This window comes from Coenobita brevimanus, chromosome 46 (genome assembly GCF_032717465.1).
Source record: "Coenobita brevimanus isolate Jiangsu-jjx chromosome 46, ASM3271746v2, whole genome shotgun sequence".
Lineage (NCBI taxonomy): Eukaryota > Metazoa > Arthropoda > Malacostraca > Decapoda > Coenobitidae > Coenobita > Coenobita brevimanus.
The window spans coordinates 15,409,070-15,433,130 of NC_136999.1; the positions used below are offsets into that span (position 1 = coordinate 15,409,070).

At 41.3% G+C, this 24,061-nt stretch overlaps 1 protein-coding gene across 1 annotated transcript in view; it reads right to left on the reverse strand.

The window, feature by feature from the left end:
• The window catches only part of LOC145398655 (cytochrome P450 2L1-like), a 58,742-nt gene that overhangs the window by 25,066 nt on the left and 9,615 nt on the right, over positions 1–24,061 (reverse strand). Inside the window, exons 4-6 of the mRNA XM_080271461.1 lie at positions 23,401–23,619; positions 22,055–22,254; positions 10,174–10,288 (exon numbers count right to left, since the gene is read on the reverse strand). Of these exons, the coding sequence (XP_080127587.1) occupies positions 10,174–10,288; positions 22,055–22,254; positions 23,401–23,619 (534 nt within the window). The remainder of the gene's footprint in view (positions 1–10,173; positions 10,289–22,054; positions 22,255–23,400; positions 23,620–24,061) is intronic.

Consider the following 24,061-nt stretch of genomic DNA (forward strand, 5'->3'; position numbering starts at 1 on the left):
TAACTCAAACTGCACACGGTAAGCTTCCCAAGATTCTCTACCATCAAATTCCTGAGGTTGCTTTTTAACTGGACCCCCACTATAGCCATGCACTTCACTGGTTTGGGGCCTAAAAAACTGGGGCATCATAATTAAGTCCAGGACTTAAAACTTCAGCAGTTTGCTTATTCAGCCCTGTAATGCTACCTTTAGATGCTTGGGAATTCGGCCAGATCCACCATACTCTGTCTGTTTTCTACATATGCTCCCTGTACACTAACCTGGGGCTCAGCAGTGCAATATTTCTCTACAGCCCCATTTCTCTCACAAATTACCTTCAAATGGCTGTCTGCTTGCTTCAGCTGGTCGTCTACATGATGTCTACACTCCATCACATTATTGCTTACCTCATATTTCTGCTGCTCTAGCTTGGCATTCCTTCTTAAACTGTTGTTGTTCTTCATTTCCCCCATGGAAGCATCCAGCTGTCCTTGCATCCTCAGTTGTAATTCCCTCTGTTGCTCCTGTAATTCCTCTTGAAGCTGTTCATATCGGTCTTTCGGTTTTTCACTTTGTGCCTGTAATAGTTCTTTGAGTTCTTTATTATGTGCCTGTATCTGTCCTTTGAGTTCTTTCTGTCCTTCATTCTGTGCTTGTAGTAAATTGCAGCCAGCTATGCCTCCTCTTGCCTTGCTTGGCCTCGTGTCTGTACACCTTCTACCTCCGTGTCGAAGGTTAGACTCATTGCAGTACTTTATGATCCACGCTCCTGACGCCACTGTTACGTCCCCGTCCCACACTGCCGCAGGCGTCAACAGCAATAGTACAGTATAGGACAGACGTTGCCCAGAGAGTTGGTCTTCCTATGGTCTGCCTTTCGGTGTGCAACAAGACCAGGTAAGGCAGAAATAAACACTGGCTTCTTAAGTTCACTGTCATTTCTTTCCAAATAATTTCACTTAATGCTTGCCAACTTCACTGTTTTCACAAGTACCGAAGACATACAGACTTCATTAACTGCACTGACAATGCTTGTCAACAACACTTCACTATTTTCACAAGTACTGAAGTTATACAAACTTCACTAACTGCACCGACACTTAATGCTTGCCAACACTTCACTATTTTCACAAGTACCGAAGCTACGCAAACTTCACTATTTTCACAAGTACTGAAGATATGAACTTCACTGACTGCACTGACACGTAACTACACTCAAACTGAACTGAAAGCTGACTGAAACTGCTCTAGTGTCTTCCTCATCCTAATATAAGCTTGCGTTATACTCGAATCTACGAGTTCACTCGACGAGGAACAGTTACCAATTCAGAGACATCCAAAACATCCAGAGTTTACGTACACTGGATAACACTCTAAATGCTTTAGCATTCAAACTGAGATAAAAGTACATAATTTAACAATCACATAAATAAAACATTATGGAGAAAAAGAGTTGAGAAATTAATGTAAAACTTAAAAAATACCTCTGCTCACAACTAGAGGGCTAACTGGCAACTCTGACATGGAGCTGGGAAAAATACGAGAAACGTCGGGGAAGTCTGCAGCACAATCTAGCTAGCAATCCAGCTTCTCAACACTATATATATATATATATATATATATATATATATATATATATATATATATATATATAATCATTATTATCATCATCTGCCAATGCAAGTCCACTGTTGAACAAAGGCCTCCCTCCCCCAACCTTCTCCACGAATTTCTTGACTGAGCCAATCTCTGCCACGTTTTGCCTGCAATCGTCCCCATCTCATCTGTCCACCTCATGTCTGACCTTTTTATGCTACGCTTACAATCTCTAGGAGCCCAGTCAGTTTGCCTCTTGCTCCATTGTTTATCCGTTATTGTTGCTACATGACCTGGCCACCTCCATTTTTGTTCTAAAGACTTCTATAATGTCTTTAACTTTGGTCTGCTCTGTCACTGAAGTTGATCTTTTCCTGTCTCTTGAAGATATTCCGAACACTGACCTTTCCATTGCTCTTTGAGAATGGATTAGTTGTTTTTCCAACGATTTTGTCAGTTTCCAGGTCTCACAACCGTACGTCATAGCTGGAATTATACATTAGTTATATACTTTACCTTTCATGCATTCTTTACCGGCAAACTACTTTTCATGGTGTCTGTATGTTTACAGAAAGCTTCCCATCCAGCTGTAATGCATCATGGTCCTTCATTAGTTTTAGTATTTGCTCCAAGTAATTGTATTCGTCGACTTCTTCAAGAACTTCTTCGCTTATTCTGGTATCGCTTTTTGGTGTATTTGGATTAAACATTAGTTTTACTCTGGTTCATCTTCAGCCCAACTCTGAGACTTCCTCTGTTGAGGTCATTTAACATTTCTTGCAATGTCTGCTGTTCTTGTGATTAGGGCAATGTCATCTGCAAATTTTAAATGGTTTAATTTTTCTCCATCTATGTTTACTCACTTGTTTTCCCAGTCTAGCTTTCTGAAAATACTTTCTAGGCATGCTGTAAGTAATTTTGGTGAAATTGTATCTTGCTGACTCACGCCCTTCTCAACCTTAATTTTTTCCTAGTCTTTACGTAATTCATCTGTAGCAGTTCCCTGTTTATATAGGTTTTCAAGAAGTTTTACAATATTCTTATTTACTCCTTGTTCTCGCAATGAATTTATAATTGCTATGTACTCCACTGAGTCGAAAGTCTTTTCGTAATCAACAGACCGAAGCACAGTGGCTTAATATATTCTGTAGTTTTCTCAATTAGCTAAATCACTGTGTGTAAATGATCAGGGAATAAATAAATACCTGCTTCAGAAATCTGCCTATTCACGAGGTTGGTTTTCTTCCATATTTGTTTTTATTCTATTGGCAAAGACTTTAGTGAAGGGTTGGTAAATAACTGATAAGTTAATGGGTCGATAGTTTTCGCCCGCCTTTAGGGCCCGCGCGTGCGTACGTCCGTGTGTGTGTGTGTGTGTGTGTGTGTGTGTGTGTGTGTGTGTGCTCTCATTATACCTCATGCATGGCTTGATCTATCAACATGAAACCTTCAGGGTATCAAGGTATGTCCAAAATCTTCCTGCTCTTCCCCGGGGGGGTTAAGGGACGGCGTCCCCCTCCCCGGGGGGGTCGGGGGGTTTCGCCGCCCCCCAGCCCCCCAGGGGGGCACCACTCCCTGCCCCCCCTGGGGGCCCCATCACCCAGCCCCCTCCCGGGGGACACCGTCCCTTGACCCCCCCGCTGGGGAGAGGCAGCCACCCTTGTAACTTAGCCAACAGCATATTCTGGCTGGCGATTAACATTCGGCTCCTTAATGCTTTTCTTCATTACTAAGATCTTTGAGTGTCCTCTTTTGTGTCACGAGTCGGCGCGATTTGTATTTGAATAAACTCGTGACATCAACTTTGGTGGGAAACTGCGAACTCTAGTGGAATCCCAGTATTTATCACTCAGTCAACCGCTACGTATTCATCCGGTCGGGAGTGTTTTCAGAACAATTTTTCACTGAGTCATAAATGAGCGTCTTTGTGTGAGACATTAGCACTTTCGCTGAGCGATTTATTATGGGCGTGTTTCGCTCATCCTAGCCGTTAGCAATGCGGCTCGACACTCGCCTCTTTCTCACGATTTGAAATCAGTCAAGATTTGAGCACCATGAAAGCAGGTTGGGCCCAGTGCATAGCAGTGCCACCGTTGTCCAGTTCCTGAATTTCCACGTAGCATGATTGGCAAGAGACTTAGCGTGTGCAGCGTCCTTCCTCAACGACGCCCAGTCATCCGCTTGGTCCACTTTTCTGACTAGTATTCCTTTTCGTTTTTCCTAGGTTTAAGAGTTAGCTTTTGAGTGAGCAAGTGAGTGCGATCTCCTTATTTGAATTCATCTTGAGACTCATGTAACGTTAATTTATTTTATTGTAATCAATAAATTAACAGTTCCTTTTCTTGAGCTTAATGTAATGTAAACTCATGTTTTATTTTCCATATTAAGCTTATTTTACTTATAGCTCCTAGTTTGCATAAACGCTTTGCTATTCATAACTGGTACTTATAGGCCAGTCCTTTTGTATTAAGCTTAAAATCCGTTGTGCAACCAGGAGTTAATGCATCAGCAAGAATCTGTTATCATTAATAGCATTAGTTACTGATTGTCAGGGGTGGAGTCACTTTCTCCGGAGGCCAACAGTACTAATAAACAGCATTTGTGAGTAATTAGTCTCTGCTGTGTACTGTTGAGAAAGGTTATAAATTCTCGTCCTTAGAGAATCGGCGAAGTAAGCCGGCATTAAGTAATCATTGCTTGATTTTCACAAGACAATTCATTGTCCTGTTCTCAGTATTATTGAATAATTATCCTTTAATATTGTATATTCATAAGAACCCCGTGACATTTTGTAAAGTAAAATAACTATTGCATTACATCATATTTTAGGAATTTTCTTCTTTTTTATGCATTGAGTACAAAATGGGCGAGCCTGTTTTGTACTTCCACTCCTGCATCCAACAGCAAATTTGCTAATATTCTATCTTCTGAGTCTTCCCTCTTTTGATATTTTTAAGAGAAAAATTTACTTCGACTTGTGTTACCTCAGGTATTTCACTTGTGTCAGCTGAAAATTCAGCTATTGGTACTGTTGTCTTTGATGCATACAGTTCTTTGTAAAATTCTTCAACTCTTTACCATCTTATCCCTGCATTTGATGACTTCACTGTTTTTTTTTTCTTTCAGTGACTTAATTTGTTGCCCTCCTAATGCCATTTTACTTCCGACCTGTTTCAGAATTTTTCCTTTCTTGATGGTTTCTTTTATTGGATTCACGTTTTTCTTTCTTTTTTCTTCTCGCTGTCTCTTGTTGATAAACTTATTTAATTCCCCTCGTTCTTTTTCATCTTTCTTTGTTTTCAATTACATTTGTTTTCATCCATTCATGAGCTCGAGTGTCTTTTCTATATACTTCTTTGCTTTGGTTGTATTTGTTTTTACCTACTAGCTCCGCAGATTCTCTTAGTACTCTTGTTGGTCTATCACTGAACTCATCAGTGTCACATTCAGCATAACTTAGAGCCTGATATCTGTTCGTTATTTCTAACTGAAAGGCTGCATTGTTTTGGCTTACATTTATTGGCACATATTTTTATTTTTAATAATCTTTCTTTCACTTCTGATAATCTGGCAGTGCAGTCCACCATTCTGTGGTCACATTCTACATTAACTCTGTTGATAACCGTGACATTTATGATCGTGTTATTCTTATATGCTGTAAAGAAGTCGATTTCATTCTTGTTTCTCCATTTGGACTTCCCTGGGTCCATCTTCCCATTGTTCTTTTGAGAAAGAATGTGTTCATTTTTCTCTTGTTACACATTTCTCCTCTTTCATTCCTTTCTCCCACTCCAAATTTTCCCATACATGTATCTCCATTTTTTTATTTGCCAACTTTTGCATTGAAGTCTCCCATGAGTATAGTATATGTGGTCTTTTCTTTTTCCATAATCTGGGAAATGTCGTCATAGAATGTTTTTATTTCTTCATCTGGGCTTTGAAAAGTCGGTGCATATACTTGTATTACTTTCACGGTGCATTATTTGCATACCCTAATTACAATCCATGTTACTCTGTCAGATACACTGCTGAATTTGACAATGTTGTCTGCAAAATTTCTTTTAATTTGAAGACCTACACCACTAACTTGTTCATTTTCCCTTCCTCTGTAGAAAAATAGGTGTTTGGTGTCTTGGAGATGAATTACCTTTTCATCTTTTCTGTGGATTTCACTCAAACCTACAAAATCCCAACTAATCTTTTCTAACTTAGTCTTTATGATATCAGGTTTGCAATCTTTTGCGAGGCTTCTTACATTGTACATATAAATTTTCATGGATTTCAGTTTGTTTAATGCCCAGGTCTCTAATTAACCAAGACAGTGCCTACTTACTTTCTGTGGCACACTACCTGTAAGCACAGGAGGCAGTGTGGTTGGACCTCTAGTAGATGACGATCCAACAGGAACGCCCATCAAATACTTTGCAATAGAACACATTTTTGGCTGCGAGGATTGTGACAAATAATCTCACCTTCCTGCCACATAGTTTCTGGTGACATGTAATTTTTATAACACCATATTCAGTATATTCAATGGAGCCCTATATATGTACAGGGGGTCCCATGGTCTGTGCCGTCTAAGATGGTACCTCGCATATCCGCGACCCGGGGATGCGTCAGGTAGGAGTGGGGTTCCTGGATATATATATATATATATATATATATATATATATATATATATATATATGTGGTATAAGTGGCTGGGGAATGGCTGGGAGAAGGGGGGAGGTGAGAAGACAGGAAGAAATTAGTAGGATAGAAGTTGTGGAAGCAATGAAGAAAGTTAAATCGGGGAAAGCCCCAGGAATTGATGGAGTGTGTGGTGAAATGCTGAAGCATGGGGGAGAGATAGTAGTAGAATGGATGTGGAAGATGTGCAGATTGGCCTGGGAGGAAGGTAGAGTCCCGGAGGATTGGAAGTCAGGTATAATTATTCCCTTGTACAAAGGAAAAAGGGAATAATAAGTGTGTGGTAATCATAGGGGCATTTGTCTTCTTAGTATAATAGGAAAAGTGTATGGTAGGATACTTATTGACAGAGTTAGAGAAAGAACAGAGAAATTAGTTGGAGAAGAACAGGGAGGCTTTAGGAAGGGAAGAGGTTGTGTAGATCAGATACTCATTCTTAGATCTTTAGTGGAAAAGTTTCTAGAGAAGGGAAAGAAGTTGTATGCGGCTTTCATGGATTTGGAGAAAGCATATGACAGGGTGGATAGACAAGGATTGTGGAAAGTGTTAAGAATATATGGAGTAGATGGGAAGTTGTTGAATGCTGTGAAGAGTATACACGATGGTGCGAAGGCTGCATTACGTGTGGATGGTGAACTAAGTGAATTTTTCTCTTTGAAAGTTGGGTTGAAACAGGGACGTGTCATGTCTCCATGGTTGTTCAATCTGTACATGGATGGGGTAATAAAAGAGGAACAAGGTATGGTAGTGGATGTTGGAGTGGCCCTGGTGAGAGAGGACAGTGTTTGGAAACTCCCTGTACTGTTGTTTGCAGATGATATTGTGTTGTTGAGTGAAGACGAAGGGGAGCTGCAAGGCTTGGTGGATGAGTTTGGGATAGTGTGTAAGAAACGGAATCTAAAGGTGAATGTAGGGAAGAGTAAAGTGATGGTCTTTGAGAGAGGTGAAGTCAGTGAATGTACAGCGAGGTTGGATGGTGAGGAATTGGAAAATGTGAGTACGTTTAAGTACTTGGGTAGTGTGATGAGTAAGGATGGAGGTTTGGAGGGTGAAGCGCTTTAAAGGGTACAGCAGGGAAGAAAGGTTGCTGGTTCTTTGAAAGCAGTGATAAGAAACAGGGAAGTGAGCATGGAAGTGAAAAAGTTACTACATGACAGTATTGTGATACCAACTCTAACGTATGGAAGTGAAGCTTGGACGTTGTTGGAAGGACACAAGTCAAGAGTGAGAGCAGTGGAAATGAGTTATTTGAGGGGAGCCTGTGGAGTCACATGGAGAGACAGGGTGACGAATGAGGATATAAAGGAGCGTTGTGGTGTGGATGTGGATGTGATAGGAAGCGTTATGAGGAACACACTGAGGAAGTTTGGCCATGTGGAGAGGATGGAGGGTGAAAGACTGACGAAGAGAGTGTATGTGAGTGAGGTGGAGGGGGGAAGAGGGAGGGGGAGGCCGAGGATGAGATGGAGGGATGGGGTAGAGGGGTATATGAGAGAGGGGGGGGTGAGTTGGGAGCAGGGCAGTGAAATGGCGGGGGACAGGGCGATTTGGAGGCGATTTGTTTGTGGCCACTCCAAACGGGATTGAGGCGTCTGGCAATATATATATATATATATATATATATATACAGAGCTAGCTCTGTGGCTAGGGTGAGAAGTGGTTGGAAGAAGTTCAGGGAGCTCTTGCCTCTCCTGACATTGAGAGGGCTCTCCGTACGTGCTAAGGGGTCTTTGTATGCAGCATGTGTTAGGAGTGTAATGCTGTATGGCAGTAAGACCTGGGCAGTGAAGGAGGAAGACATTCGCCGGCTCAGACGTACAGAAATGACAATGATTAGGTGGATGTGCAGTGCGTCCCTGCTTCCAAGGCCTGGAGGGGCTGGGTTTACAATGGAAGAGTTGAGAGGTAGGATGGGACTGGAGTGTATTGGTGTTGTGATGAGGTGAGGTAGATTGAGGCGGTTTGGACATGTGGAGAGGATGGGGGATGATAATTGGGTGAGGAAGGTGAGAAGTGTTAATATTGGGGGTGGGGTTATGAGGGGTAGACCGAGAAAGACATGGGACGAGGTCATTAAGTGTGACCTTAGGGTTAAGGGACTGAACAGGGAGGCTGCAATGGATCGTGCAGCGTGGAGAGCCGCCATTAGGTGACCAAGGCCGACACATGCAAGCATGTTGGAGCCTTTAAAAACGAAAAACGAAACGATATATATATATATATGTATTTTTGTTGATTTGGAAAAGGCCTTTGACAGAGTCCCTAGAGAGGTGGTGAAGTGGGCAATGAGAAAGCTTGGCTTGGAGGAGTGGCTGGTTAGGGTGGTTATGGCCATGTATGTGGGTGCTCACACCCAGGTGAGAGTGAATGGAGATTTGAGTGATGAGTTTTCCGTGAATGTTGGTGTGCATCAGGGGTCAGTCTTGAGTCCCATGTTGTTGATCATGGTGCTTGAAGCCCTTTCACGTGACTTTAGAAACGGACTCCCGTGGGAGTTGTTGTATGCTGATGATTTGGTGTTGATTGCAGAGAATGGAAGGGAGGCGGAGGAAAGGTTTAGGAAGTGGAGAGATGGTATGGGGCAAAAGGGTTTAATGGTAAATGCAGATAAAACAAAAGTGATGATATCTAGGGTTGGTGGCGGTACTGTCAAAGACGAGGGAGAGTGGCCATGTGCAGTTGCCACAAGGGCGTGGGAAGTAATTCCATCTTGTGCGGTGTGTGTGATAAATGGGTGCATAAGAGATGTAGTGGTATCAGAGGTAGACTGCGAGATAATGCTGATTTTATGTGTACGGTGTGCCGGGGTGAGCAGGTGGAGATTGTCAGACGTGAAAGGATTGAACTTGCTGGTGAATCTCTTGAGTGTGTGGAAGAGTTTTGTTATTTGGGAGACATGTTGTGTGCTGGAGGTGGGGCTGGAGCTAGCTCTGTGGCTAGGGTGAGAAATGGTTGGAAGAAGTTCAGGGAGCTCTTGCCTCTCCTGACATTGAGAGGGCTCTCCCTACATGCTAAGGGGTCTTTGTATGCAGCATGTGTTAGGAGTGTAATGCTGTATGGCAGTGAGACCTGGGCAGTGAAGGAGGAAGATATTCGCCGGCTCAGACGTACAGAAATGACAATGATTAGGTGGATGTGCAGTGCGTCCCTGCGTCCAAGGCCTGGAGGGGCTGGGTTTACAATGGAAGAGTTGAGAGGTAGGATGGGACTGGAGTGTATTGGTGTTGTGATGAGGAGAGGTAGATTGAGGTGGTTTGGACATGTGGAGAGGATGGGGGATGATAATTGGGTGAGGAAGGTGAGAAGTGTTAATATTGGGGGTGGGGTTATGAGGGGTAGACCGAGAAAGACATGGGACGAGGTCATTAAGTGTGACCTTAGGGTTAAGGGACTGAACAGGGAGGCTGCAATGGATCGTGCAGCGTGGAGAGCCGCCATTAGGTGACCAAGGCCGACACATGCAAGCATGTTGGAGCCTTAAAAAACGAAACGATATATATATATATATATATGTTTATCTATCTATCTATATATATATATATATATATATATATATATATATATATATATATATATATATATATATATATATATATATATATATATATATATATATATATATATATATATATATATATATATATATATATATATATATATGTTTATCTCTCTCTCTCTCTCTCTCTCTCTCTCTCTCTATATATATATATATACCGACTGTCACCACCTCTATCGCAGTGAACAGTGTAAAATGTTAGTTGAGTTCCCTTTTTAATCCCTTAAGGCACACAAATAATTCTAGAGGTAAATAAAGTGTGTGGAAACAGGCAGAACACAAGGAAGAAAGCATTACCGTCGTGAGGGATTAAAAATGTAAATAAATATTTCACCCTTTGAAGAAAAACTAACCATCAAATGTAGTATTAGGGTCGTCTTTCCTCTCATCCATTTCCATCAGGTAGCCATCAGTCAAGTCCCTCGGGTTGTCTGGGTCAAATGTGGTTCGGTGTTCTGTGATTATACCCTGTTAAGTAAAACAAAAGTAGGTTATTGCAGTGATCTGTGATCCGAAACTCAGTGGTCCCACCTATCTATCTATCTATTGCCAGACGCCTCAATCCCGTTTGGGGTGGCCACAAACAAATCACCTCTAAGTCGCCCTGTCCCCCGCCATTTCACTGCCCTGCTCCCAACTCACACCCCCCTCTCTCATATACCTCTCCACCCCATCCCTCCATCTCATCCTCGGCCTCCCCCTCCCTCTTTCCCCCTCCACCTCACTCACATACACTCTCTTCGTCAGTCTTTCACCCTCCATCCTCTCCACATGGCCAAACTACCTCAGTGTGTTCCTCATAACGCTTCCTATCACATCCACATTCACACCACAACGCTCCTTTATATCCTCATTCGTCAGCCTGTCTCTCCACGTGACTCCACAGGCTCCTCTTAAATAACTCATTTCCACTGCTCTCACTCTTGACTTGTGTCCTTCCAACAGTGTCCAAGCTTCACTTCCATACGTTAGAGTTGGTATCATAATACTGTCATGTAGTAACTTTTTCACTTCCATGCTCACTTCCCTGTTTCTTATCACTGCTTTCAAAGAACCAGCAACCTCTCTTCCCTGCTGTACCCTTTCAAGCACTTCACCCTCCAAACCTCCATTCTTACTCATCACACTACCCAAGTACTTAAACGTACTCACATTTTCCAATTCCTCACCATCCAACCTCGCTGTACATTCACTTACTTCACCTCTCTCAAAGACCATCACTTTACCCTTCCCTACATTCACCTTTAGATTCCGTTTCTTACACACTCTCCCAAACTCATCCACCAAGCCTTGCAGCTCCCCCTCGTCTTCACTGAACAACACAGTATCATCTGCAAACAACAGTACAGGGAGTTTCCAAACACTATCCTCTCTCACCAGGGCCACTCCAACATCCACTACCCTACCTTGTACCTCTTTTATTACCCCATCCATGTACAGATTGAACAGCCATGGAGACATGACACATCCCTGTTTCAACCCAACTTTCAAAGAGAAAAATTCACTTAGTTCACCATCCACACGCACTGCAGCCTTCGCACCATCGTACATAAATAAATACCCGGTATTACATAAAAAATGTTCCATCGGTTAAGTGTACCTGGGAACTGTACGTTAATACCGTCTTAATCCTCTAACTCGGTGAATTTCTGTGAGCTCAGTAAATCATCTGTCGAAGTTTGGGATAAAATATGGAAGTCTTTATTCTCGTTCAAATGTTATCATAACAATTGTGGCAATTTTTGTATAATAGCCGAAGTTTAATGCAAAGTTCGTAATTCGCACCAAAGTGTTCAGAGAGAGAGAGAGAGAGAGAGAGAGAGAGAGAGAGAGAGAGAGAGAGAGAGAGAGAAACATAAAACTACACAGAAAATACAGATAGGAGGCCTGTTGGCCCATGGCGAAGTTTTCTGCTGGAAAAAAAAAAAGGCTAATTCTACTACATTCTAACCAACGTGTAAGAGAAGAGGACAGAACAGAGGAATGCTTTCCCTTACCCACCACACCGTCCAGTGAAACCGGTATGAAAAAGACAGAAAAGACATCATGCTTGTTAGAAAGAGCAAGCATGGAGTATTTTTATGGCAGAGGCAGAAGTGGAAAAACTATACACTATGTAATCTCTAATTAACAGACCTGTATTAGAAAGAGCTCAAACAACTAGTAAGCATAAATCTCTTTCATCAGCATATACTTCACCTGGAAATAAATAGCACCCACTAATTGCCTACAGAGTCGAAATATAGTATGGTAGGCAAATTCTAAACATAACAGTTTTTGCACTGATTACTGTTGTTGGCAGCTTATTCCAATGTTCCACTGCTGGACTGGTAAAGTAATCTTTCCCTACATTTGTCTTGCATAATTATCTTGACTTTTAGTTTCACTGCGTTTTTCCTAATCGCAGTATTATTCTGTATTTCAGATAGATTATCTTATCTAATATCGTCGAATTTGTTAAGAATGTTAAATACTTGTATTAGATCTTCTCTAAGGTATCACTTTTTTAGAAGAAACATATTAAGCCTCTTTGGTCGCTCTTCGTAAGGTTGGGTAAATTTGGCATCGTTACTGCAAGCAGCAATTCTAGGTTTGGTCTAACTAATGACGTATAGAGCTTAAAGATTAGATAGGTCTGTTTATGACAGAAGTTCCTTGCGATGAGGCTGAGCATTTTGTTTGTCTTGTTATTGGCTGCCGTACACTGTTTTGCGATTTTGCGATCGTTACTGACAACACCCTAAATCTTTCTCGTCCATCATTTCCGTCAGTGAAGAATGTTTTGTCGCCAACGTGTATTACCTTAAATGTCCTACATTAAATATGATGTGCCATTTTTCATTTCAATTTATGAACTTATCCAGGTTGTTTTGTATAGGTTCACAGTTTACTGTCGTAATTGCTCTGCCTCCAATTTTTGTATAACTTGCTAATTTCGCCAACGTAGAAACGGGTCACTTTCCTCGATCATTTATGTAAACAGTGAAAAGAACTGGTCTCAGATCTGACACTTAAAGAACTACGCTTATTACCTCTAGCCAATCCGATAATTCGCCATTTATCATCTCACGCTGTTTGTGATCAGTTACCCAATCTCCAGTCCATGAACATCATTTGTTAGAGAGGCCGTGGGCTTTCTGGAAATCTTGTTAGATGGCATCCGATGGTATTTTCGTGTCTCAGTTATCGTATATGTTTGTAAAATGCTCAAACAAATTTGTAAGCCATGATCTATTATTGCGAAAGCCGTGCAGATTATCTAAGATTATGCTTGTTAAGGAATCAGGTAATTTTTTCTCAACTTTATTATTATTTTTTTAATTTTCTTGGTGCTGACGTTATGTTAATTGGGCGGTAACTTATGCTGCGTTTTTTTTTGTCACATTTTAAAATATAGATGACCAATCAGCGAACTTCCATTGATTAGGTACTTTGTATTCAGTTAATGATTTATTATAATTTATTAAATACTTTAGTTATAGGAAAGGCTTACTGTCTAATCATGCAGTATGCTTTTATAGCAGGCTGATTTGGGCTGATTCTCTGAAAATACTTCAGTTCACTTAGTTGATTGATATTTTATCATTTTTTTTCCTGAAGAAAGCGATTGCGGGATGGCAATATTTGCACTATTTTTTTTTTTTTTATAAACAATGCGAAAGGAATCGTTCAGTAATGTTACTGTTTTGTTTAGTCACCATGAACCAGAAAGCCTTGCGAGTTTAGTAGATGGTCTATGCTGTCTTACATTTTTCTTACTCCTTACACAATGGAAAAAAAAAAAAAAAAAAAAAACTCATAGGCCTGGAATTTACTTCACGATTTTTTGGGTCATACTCTTGTTTATCTTTATGGATTATTTCGTACAGTGACACAGTAATTTAGAATATTCATAACTGTCATCGTGATTTCCTGAGGGTTCTTATATGGTTATATATGTCTTTCTCGTTCTAGCGATGACTTCAGTATTCATTGACATCCAACCTGGATTATTAATGTGATTATTCCATCGGTAATTCGCAGTATGTTTTATTTTTCGTTCGACAGACATCAGTTGATCAGTGAATATTTCCCACAATACTTCGACGTTACCTGCCTTCAGTAACGTAATCCAGTTATGTTGGGAATTTCATTGCTCATATTATCAAAGTTATTTTTTTTTTTTCATTTCAGGACCTAAGAGGCTATTCATATTGGTTTTACAGTTTATGTTAATTTTATGTCTGATGATGTTATGATCACTGTTACTATTTTTTTTTCCCAGTATCACACATAAGTCGAGTGTATTATTACGAGGCATCAGTGCATTCACAGGCCAACTTTAAAATTCATTGTTGCTAGTTCTAACAAACTGTTCCATTCTTTGTCTGCATACAAATTTTCCAGTCAGTATTCGGATTACTGAAATCCCCTAAAATAATGCTGTCCTTGTTTTCTATGGCTAATTTTATTTCATAGTATAGTATTAAATAGTTTAATAGTTTTCTCACTTGGGCTGTCTGTATACAACACCACAAAGAGTGAGTTTATTATTATCGCCCGCCTTTAGAAGGTAGAGCGATAATGTTATTGCCTGCCTGTGTGTGTGTGTGTGTGTGTGTGTGTGTGTGTGTGTGTGTGTGTGTGTGTGTGTGTGCTCCTGTTCCCATTATATCTCGTGAACGTCTTAAGATACCAACATGAAGCCTTCAGGGTTTGAAGATATGGCCAAAATCTTAACAGAGTTCGAAAATGAGCACTCGGGGTCAAGGTCAAGGTCACCATAATGGCTGCCAAAGATCAACTAGTTATTATTGCCTGCCTTTAACACCATTATGTCTCATGAACGGCTTGAGCTATCAACCTGAAACCTTTCAGGGTATAAAGATATTGCCTAAATCTTGACCGACCTCGAAAATGGGCACTCGGGGTCAAGGTCAAGGTCACCAAAATTGCTGGTGAAGGTCAACTAGTTTTTATCGCCAGCCTTTAACATCATTATTTCTCATGAATGGCTTGAGCTAATCAACGTGAAACCTTCAGAGCATAAAGATGTGGCCACAATCTGGACTTGGCCAGCAGCATATTCTGGCGGATGAGTAGCATTCGGCTCCCGAATGCTTTTCTTCCATTCTCTGTGAATATTTCGACATGAAAAGTCGAAATTTTCACTGCAGTAAGAAAAGGTGATATATGAATATTTTTACAGTGGTTTGCGCATTTACATATGGATTTCCTCCCTTCCAGAAAAAAGAAACAAGAGATGATATTGTAAACGCCACAATGACGTTTTTTTGTTTTGTACCAGGAAGAAGGAACCAAAGGCTAGAAGCCCGCCAGTGTGTTTTCTCCAAGAAAAAATAAAGCTAGATAACAAAGAACTGGATGCAAGATCCTTTCCTTTCGAGATGCCTGAATACACTGCATTTAAAAGACTGGAGGTCAGTAGGAACTACAGACAAAGGAAGACAATTCCAGATCTGACTATTGCCATACACGGAGGACTAGGAGTAACGATTAACTCTTGCATTAGAGACTTGGACAGAAGAGGGATGAGAGTTTTCTGCTAGACGGGTGTTATGCAGCTGCCGTAGTGGTGGAGGGATGCAAGCAGACATTTCAGAGGAGCAGTGACCATTGAATTAGCAATAGAAAAAATATAAAGATGCAGAAGGTTTGAAGGGAGCCAGTAAGAGGAGGAAAGTTAATGAAACGAAAAGCCTTTGACTCCACCTTACAGAGGAGAGCTGTATGTGGGGAACCTCCGCACACATGAGAGTTGTATTCTACACTGGGGCAAACACCCGTGTATAAAGTCAACAGTTGTGCAGGGGTAAAGAAGGCATGGAAGCGGCTTAATACACCCAATCTCTTGGAAGTAGATTTTTCAAGAGAGTTAATATCATCTTTCCAAGATTAATCACGAGAGTACGAAACTCCACGTACGATCAAAGATGATGCAGGATTGGGTTAGATATTATTGAAAACTAGAAAATACTTCCGCGGAAGATTTTGACGGGTTAAAAGATGTAAGAACTGAGTCTTTGATGCATTAAAAACATGATTACTTTTATCTCAATCAGAGATAAAAGCAAGTCAGACACTGAGTGTGTCATAGCCTCATCCCTTGTTTGTTGAAGTAACTGTTGAGATGGGTGTTGCGAGAAGTAGATGGTAAGATGAAGGGTGGAGTCATCAGTGTATGTGGATAGGGTTAGATGTACAGCGTAGATCAATGATGAATAGAAATAATAGAGTTTGTGATAGGACTGAACCCTGAGGAACAGCACTACTGGTAGCTCTTGGAGAGGAACGATGGCCATCTACAACAGCAGCTATAGATCGACCAGAAAGGAAGCTAGAGATGAAAGCACAGATAGAAGGAAAGAAACCATAAGAGGGCAATTTGGAAATTAAAAATTTATACCAGACTCGATCGAAAGCCTTTGAGATGTCAAGTGCAATGGGAAGCTTTCACTAAAGTCTCGAAATAAGAATGGCGAGGAGTCTGCAAGGAAGTAAAGAAACTCGCCAGTGGATCCCCGACAGAAATGATACTGATGATCAGAAAGAAGGTTGTGACAGGAAAGGTACTTCAATGATTATTTTTTTGTTAAGAATGGATTAAAAAACATTAGAAATACAGGATATTAAATCAGTTGGGCGATAGTTAGAGAGTTGGGAATGGTCACGCTTCTTTAGGACAGGCTGAACGAGACCAAACTTCCAATGAGAAGGAAAGGTGCCAGTTGACAGAAAAAGGCAAGAGTTTACCTAGGCAGGGTGTAAGCACAGAAGCACGCTTCTTGAAAACTGCAGGAGGGCACCCATCATGTCCATCTGCCTTGTTGGTATTGAGGCCAGTGATAGCAGAAAACACATCAGTTGAAAAAATTTTTGTGTCAGCCATGAGGAAGTCAGAGCGGGGAAGTGATGGAGGAGCAGCACTGGAATCATCTAAGGTGGAATTGGAAGAGAAAGTCTGAACAAACAGTTCTGCTTTATCAGTAGAAGAGGCAGCTACAGGGCCACCAGAGCGGAAAAGAGGAGAGAAGGATGACGAAGTAAAGTTATTAGAAAGATTATTGGCAAGGTGCCACGTGGAGCTGGAAGAATTTGAGTCGGAGAGTTCGAAAGCATTTAGTACAACTGAAATTATTTTTAGCAGAGCGAAGAACAGACTTAGTATGATTTCGGGCAGAGACATAAAAGATATGAGATTCAGGGGTGGCTTGGCTCCGGTACCTTTGTAGGCCTTCTACTTGTTGTGGACAGCATAAGAACAAAAGTGATTAACCAAGTTTGTCTTTTTTCAATAGTCACAGGAAAAGAGAAAGGAATGTATGCTTCAATGCTAGAGAGAATAATTTCCATAATGCACGAGGCACACTCAGATGGCTCTCGGTCATGGAAATAATCCAGAGAAAATAAAAGAAGTACTGCCTAAGGACCACCCAATCAGCATCTCCAAAGTGCTACAGCCACCGCTTTTTGCTAGCCTCCTTAGCCCTTACTGGAGCGATAGGACAGGTTAAGGTGATTTAGTTGTGACCGGAGAAGCCCAACGGAGAGAAAAGATTAACATTGTGGACAGAAGGAATAGCAGTCAGGAAACGGTAAATTATGTTGGAACTCTCCAAGGTGGTCAGGGATACGGGTAGGGTGCTGTACAAGCTGCTCTGGGTCATTAAAGATAGAAAAGATGTAGTCTTGTTCACCAGGTGATCAGTTTAGAACCAGGAGATAGTTGCGATGGTAATGTGATGTCGTCATTTAGGCTGTCTAGTACCCACTGATCTATCAGATTACAACCCGTACCACCATCAATCTGACACTGTATATAGAATAGTAATATATCAAATTAATCCACTTTACAGTGGTACTCCACTATTAGCAAGTGGTTGAAACCGTAAGGACTTTATTAAGCAGTTAAGCATTAAATTTTTTTTTCATTGTACAATAATACCACACAAGAATGAAACTGTTGTTACTTTGTGAAGAAAACAAACTTTAGCACTAATTCACTAAACATTAGTGTATTAGCACTAAACACCAACGAAACTGTACTTACTTCATATGGCAAGTAAGCATTAACACTATGTTTTAATTATGACATCCAGTATCAAACTTCGATGTGAAAGCTGTGCCTGTTTTGTGCAAACAAGTTTCTCAGTTCAAGAAGCAGTATTAAACTGACATACTCGAAGGTCATGCACTGAAAATCCATGCTCACACAGGTAAGTATTAGAGAACATCAGTAATGATCTCACAGCAACATCAGCTACAGAAGGGTGAAGGTCATTCATTTTAGATCAGAGCTTGGTCAGGGGAAGTGTTTCAAATGCATCTTTTGCAACAGAATTGTTCACCAACTCTGGAAATTCATCTTGCATGTTACCTGGTAGAAGGTACAGAATAACAGTAAATGGGTTTCTAATAAATTTTGATTTCAACTCGCTCAGTTTGGAGAATAAGACTGCAACTCCATCCGCAGGGAAGAAAGATGTATTTGCAGAGGTGCACATATTCTATTTTTCCAGAGCCTTTGCTTTTATAAAATGCCTCACTAAAGTGTTAAAAAATGCTAAGATTTTCGTCTTTGACCGTCCCTTCCTACAGCTCCAGCTTCATGTTGAATGATTTTAGTTTGCCCGTGAGATCGATCACTGTGGTAAAACGGCCTTGGAGGGATAAGTTTAATGGCTTTAGACGTAAGAATATGTCCTTCAAGTAGGTCAGCTTCTAGAGCCACTGGTTGTCTGAAAATTTCTTCGTGAACTCAAAATAATGACTGTCTTGCTACATCTGAAGAATTCGGAAAGCTCCTTCTCCAGAGATTATACTCTTGATACCACATCCCCCGTGACAACCCGCGAACCTTGGTGTGAAAGAGTAACATGTCATCAGCTCCAAACTCTTGGCCCAGTAGGCAGAAGAGTCGTGTATTCAGGGCACTTTACTTGCTGGTATTAGCATGTGCAAATCATCAAGTACTAATCTTAAATCTGGTGAGACAGATGTAGAAGCCAGAGCATATCTATGAATCATATAGTTAAGATGCTTTGTTTCAGGATTCGTCTCATTCACTCTTCCTCGAAACTCTGATGGACGGCCAAGCTTTACTGGTGCTCCGTCAGTTGTGCACTCGCATTTTTTATTCCAAGATTGTCCCTGTCTTAAAAAAAAAAAAAAATGAAGCTTCATGAAAGATGTTTTTTTCTCTCGTAGTCGACTCTAAAGCATGACAGAACAGGAAATCCTCCACAAAATCTCTACCACTGATGTACAAGCACCAGGAGTGCACAAACAGTCACGTCAGTCGACTCACCAAGCTGGAGGGAAAATTTGCTTAAAATGACTTTTATTTCAGCAATCATTTTTCAAAAATCTTCAGACATATCTAATATTTGTAGATGAACAGTCATTTGAGAGGGGTACTGATGTGACCTGCTCAGCATCACATCCAGTAACACGATAGACTATATCGTAACAGCAGGGAGTGATTAACTTCTCTGCAATGCTGTACAATTCTCGGTTTTACAATGTACGATGCACGTAACCCAGATTCATTTTGTTGACTGAACTGTCCCAAACGATCGAAGCGTCCTTGTTTCATTTCCTTTTCCTTATGCTTGAAGAATGCAGCATTCTAATTTTTCAGATATGAATGACGACTATTCAAATGTCGCTTGAGAAAGCTTGGTTTCATGCACTCCAGTGATTAGGCATTTGTGGCACATAACACAGTGAGGAAATTCACACACGTTGTTTAAGATAGTAGTGAATTCATAGTGAATAAATCTTTCATCATTCTGACGTTTCTCCGCTGATGAGGCCATAACGGTACCCGGAACTGTCATAGAAAATACTTACATAACCAAAGCCTTACGTAAAGGCATTGACATTGACATACAGTTATAATAATGCCACGTCATAAGATTATATAATAAAAACACCATCAGGCACTTATATTATCATCGCCGTAAGATAACGCTGTACAATCAGCTTCAGGCATTCACCACACACTAGATACAATTTCTTGCAGTCATGATATCAAAAGATCAAACGATGAAAACACCAACAGGCAATTATATTATCATTGCCTTCGTAAGATCACACATTAGAAACAATTTCAGGCAGTCATATTATTACTATCTTCGTAAAATCACACATTAGAAACAGTCTCAGGCAGTCATAATATCACCAGTTCAAAAGAACAAACTAACTAGAGCACTGAGAGAGTACATACCTCCATCAACACTAATAAAATCTAAGAATTGCTGCTGAGTAGCCAGACATACAACCAGTCACAAACATGAGTTTCCAAAATGCCATAGCATCACTAAGTAAAGAAAATCATTATCACACTGTAAAAACCTCACTAGCATACATATCACTGTGTCAAGAACTTACCTCATTTGCGTAAACAAAAATATCTGGAGACAGTGGAGCAACAAGTACCGGTACGTGCCTCAGTTGCGGCCAGCTGCCTCTAATGGCACAGTACATCCATCCTTACTCACAGCTGCTGTTTGCATGTGAGGCATCCTGATATGTGCCTCTATAACCTCTCGTACTCTCTCTCTCTCTCCCTCAGTAGATTTTAATACACTTTCGTCAGCCATCCAAGTACTCCCTGGAAACCCTCTTGCAAACCCCTTGTGGGTTCGTGTACCTAGGTTGAGAACCTCTAATTTAGATCATCAGTAGAGACTGCAGCACTTATAAACCATTGATGTGACCTCTCCTCTATCCTCGGAAATCCCCTGATTGTCTACCTGTACTTCAGGTGAGGTCATGTCTACCTGACAGGCCTGGTGATTTGACGTCACCTCACTTACCCTGTCAACATTAGCCTCATGGTTTGAATTGTTAACAACTATGCCATTAATTAAAGCATCCCCGTCATCTAGAACCCTACCTAAACCCTACCTAATGGAGTTGAAGGCTACCTCTACCATACTAGCTCTTAAAAAAAAAAAAAAAACAGTGCCCAAAAAGTTAACAAACAGCACTCCCTCCTTCGTACATAGACGTAACCTACTACTGATTCTTACCATTCTACTGAGGATCATGAAACCAACGTTAAATCTTTGTAACAAAACCGAAGATACCCAACTTTCTGCGACTTTCCTTGAACTGCCTTACAAAGTCCCCATCCTTCCAAAGTATCTCTTCTGACCTGCCTGAAGCTACATTGTTGGTTTCCATTAGAGTAACCTAAACCGAGTCCCCTGAAGTGTTGCCGACTGGTTAATCAACCTTCTCAGTCACGTCCTGTATCCTACACCCAGGAAAGCAAAAACATCACCTCCCGGAATGCTTAGCACAAAACTTCTCCTGATGCCTAATCAATGAATCCCCAACAAGTCTGAGTTTAGGCTCATGCTACACTTAATCTTGCAGAACGTGAAACCTATTCCCAGAAGTTACACTCCTATCACTGTTATTTACCTTAGCCTTTTCTCTTAAATGGTTGGAAGCCAGCACTACAATCTCGCCTGGTCTCACCATTACTCATCCTAGTTTTTTTAGCTATCAACCTTACCCGACACTTCTGTTTTCACTTCCTCTGCTTATATTGCCTTAGCGCTCACCCTTCCAGTCGTACTTTGCCACCCTCTAACATATCACTTTAACATTGCTTTACCGTTTTTCCAAATTTCTGAACTAAGCTGACTCGCTATCTCGCAAAATGAAGAATACGTGTAGCCACTTCGTTCTTTCACCATCGAGTCTCAGATGAAACCGTTCAGGAGCAGGAGACTTGTTGGGCAGGCGCCATCTTAAGAGGGGTTTGGGAAGAGTGATGGAAGTTGCATCTTAACCACAGCAGGTCAGAGGTCAGACTGTGCGTGCGTGCGTGCGTGCGTGTGTGTGTGTGTGTGTGTGTGTGTGTGTGTGTGTGTGAGAGAGAGAGAGAGAGAGAGAGAGAGAGAGAGAGAGAGAGAGAGAGAGAGAGAGAGAGATTATTTGCTATCTCCCTCACCACGAATCTTCCTGGGCAGAATGAAGTTAATTAGTAGAGAGGAGGGGGGGGGAATAGTGAGATAGGAATAAAGTGAATAGAGGGAGGCAAAAGGGGGAAGAAAAGGGAGAAGAAACAAGAGGGAAAGAAGGAGAGGAAAGCAGATCGCCTGGTAGAACAGCGGGGTGAAAAGCAAGGAGTGTGATTGAAGAAGAGGAAGGAAATGGGAGAATGGAAGAGAAAATAGAATAAGACGGGTAAAAGGGAAATAAGTGACTGGTACTCACACTGAAGAAGTCCAGGAACCTCTTCTTAGTATTCTCCGCCATATCGAGCTTAAACAAGCGTGCCATGAACCAGGACGGCAGGATGTTGTGTAACCAAGGGAAGAAGTCAGGGATGGCGATGCGATCCAGAGATTCAAGCAGTGAGTCCATGATATTTTCAAATTCCTTTAACTTGGGATCCCCCGGTGCAAACTGTGTACCTGGAATATAAAACGATGTAGTTAATGCACCAGTTAATTAAGATGAATGAAGCTTTCAGGTTCTATGATAAATATATAACCCTCAGACCTCGGGTGGATTCCCGGTGGCGAGTTAAATCTGCTTACTTTAGCCAGAGCAAAATTGGTAGTACCCCGAGGTAGAAAGGTTGCGTGATTTTCATTGGTAATGTAATATTCAGCAAAGCTTCATGAACTATTCATGAACTATTTTGGACATTTTATCAAAACTGCTCTACATTTCAGGTAAATGGAAAGCACATCATTCTTCCGATTTGATATAATGCACGTCATCTCTGGAGGTATGATGTGGGTAGCTACCTTCATTCCTGAAAGGTACACTTGCGAGCCACATAACCACAGTTTCTGGTCACCCTCAGTCCCACTTCTGACAAGAAGGAAGTAGTAGCCTGGGTTTCATCCCGAACACAGGCCTTTGTTCAATGGTAAGTTGGTACTTTGAAGCTTTGTTTGACTGAATGAACAGTGCACATGAAACTGTCCGTAGTGACACTGTTACTCATGTAGTCCAAAATAGCGGTACTCATCTAGAGATAGCGGTACAGGGTGAGGAGAAACTATGACTCGCATGTGCACTAGCACAAAAGTAGTGTAACCAGAAGCCTGGTAGATGGCCAAGGAAAAAGAAAACCCCGAATTTAAACCAGTAGCTCCACTTATGGATTGGTGATGGTAAGAACACAATGTCAAATCAAAAACTTTCCCATGGTACTCGATAGCCGCACATTGGCCGTGCTGGAGCTACTTGGCACCCAGTGTCGGCGTTCATTGCTATTAAAAAGTGAAGCAAGACTAGCACACGCATGCAATGCCAAGACTTTGAGAAATGTAAACAATTATGCGTACTGAAGCTGTACAGTAGAAATGTGTCCGTTTCTTTGTTATTTTCCTACATTTTTTATTCCAGGAGCATCTCTAGGAGCAGTAGCGTTCATCTGTCGATCATAATGGTTTACTGAAACGAGGTGCCTCACTTCTGTGGACTTTAGTGAAACCCTGATTCTCCAACTTCATGCCTACAGACTTCAGCGACTTTAGCGAAGTCTGATATTAGGGTCCTTATGCTACCGCATATATCTCGTACAACTGTACTTGTAATCAACCTACCGTCCACCATCTGCCATATAATGTTGACGACAGCGACATTGAAGGCATGAGGCAAGGGCGCCGGACTGTCTACTTGTTTCTTGAGCTCTTCCACCAACTGCATGGCCTGCGTGTGCATGGCTGCCACCAGCTTGGACTTTCCCATTCCCAGGTCACGCAGCTGCCGCAGGGTGAACCGCCTGTTATTGTGCCATCGCAAACCAATGCTTGATACTATACCTGTGGATATGCGACATAGGTAATATTCTTGCCAAAGACTGAATATGGAGGGATAGGGTGGGGAGGTAATATGCGTGAGGATATTGTTAGCTGGAGGAAGAGCAGCCTGTGGCAGAGGATAGGGGTACACTGAAACGATTTGTCTGTGGCCACCCCTTCCGAGATAAAATCGTCTGACTAGATAGATAGATATAGACTGATAGATAGTCAGACGGATAAATAAATACTTTATGTTGACTGATTTAGGAAAACAAAAATAGTCATAGCAGCATAACTGTAAAGGTCACCGAATGTAACTCTTGCTGTTGACTGAAGAAAGTGATAGTGACTGAACTGTTTCAGAAAACTAATGAGGTAGGTTACACTATGTACGGGACTATATGATCTAAAAGAATTGATCTCAAAACACAATGATAACCCTGGTAACACTATCACACCACAG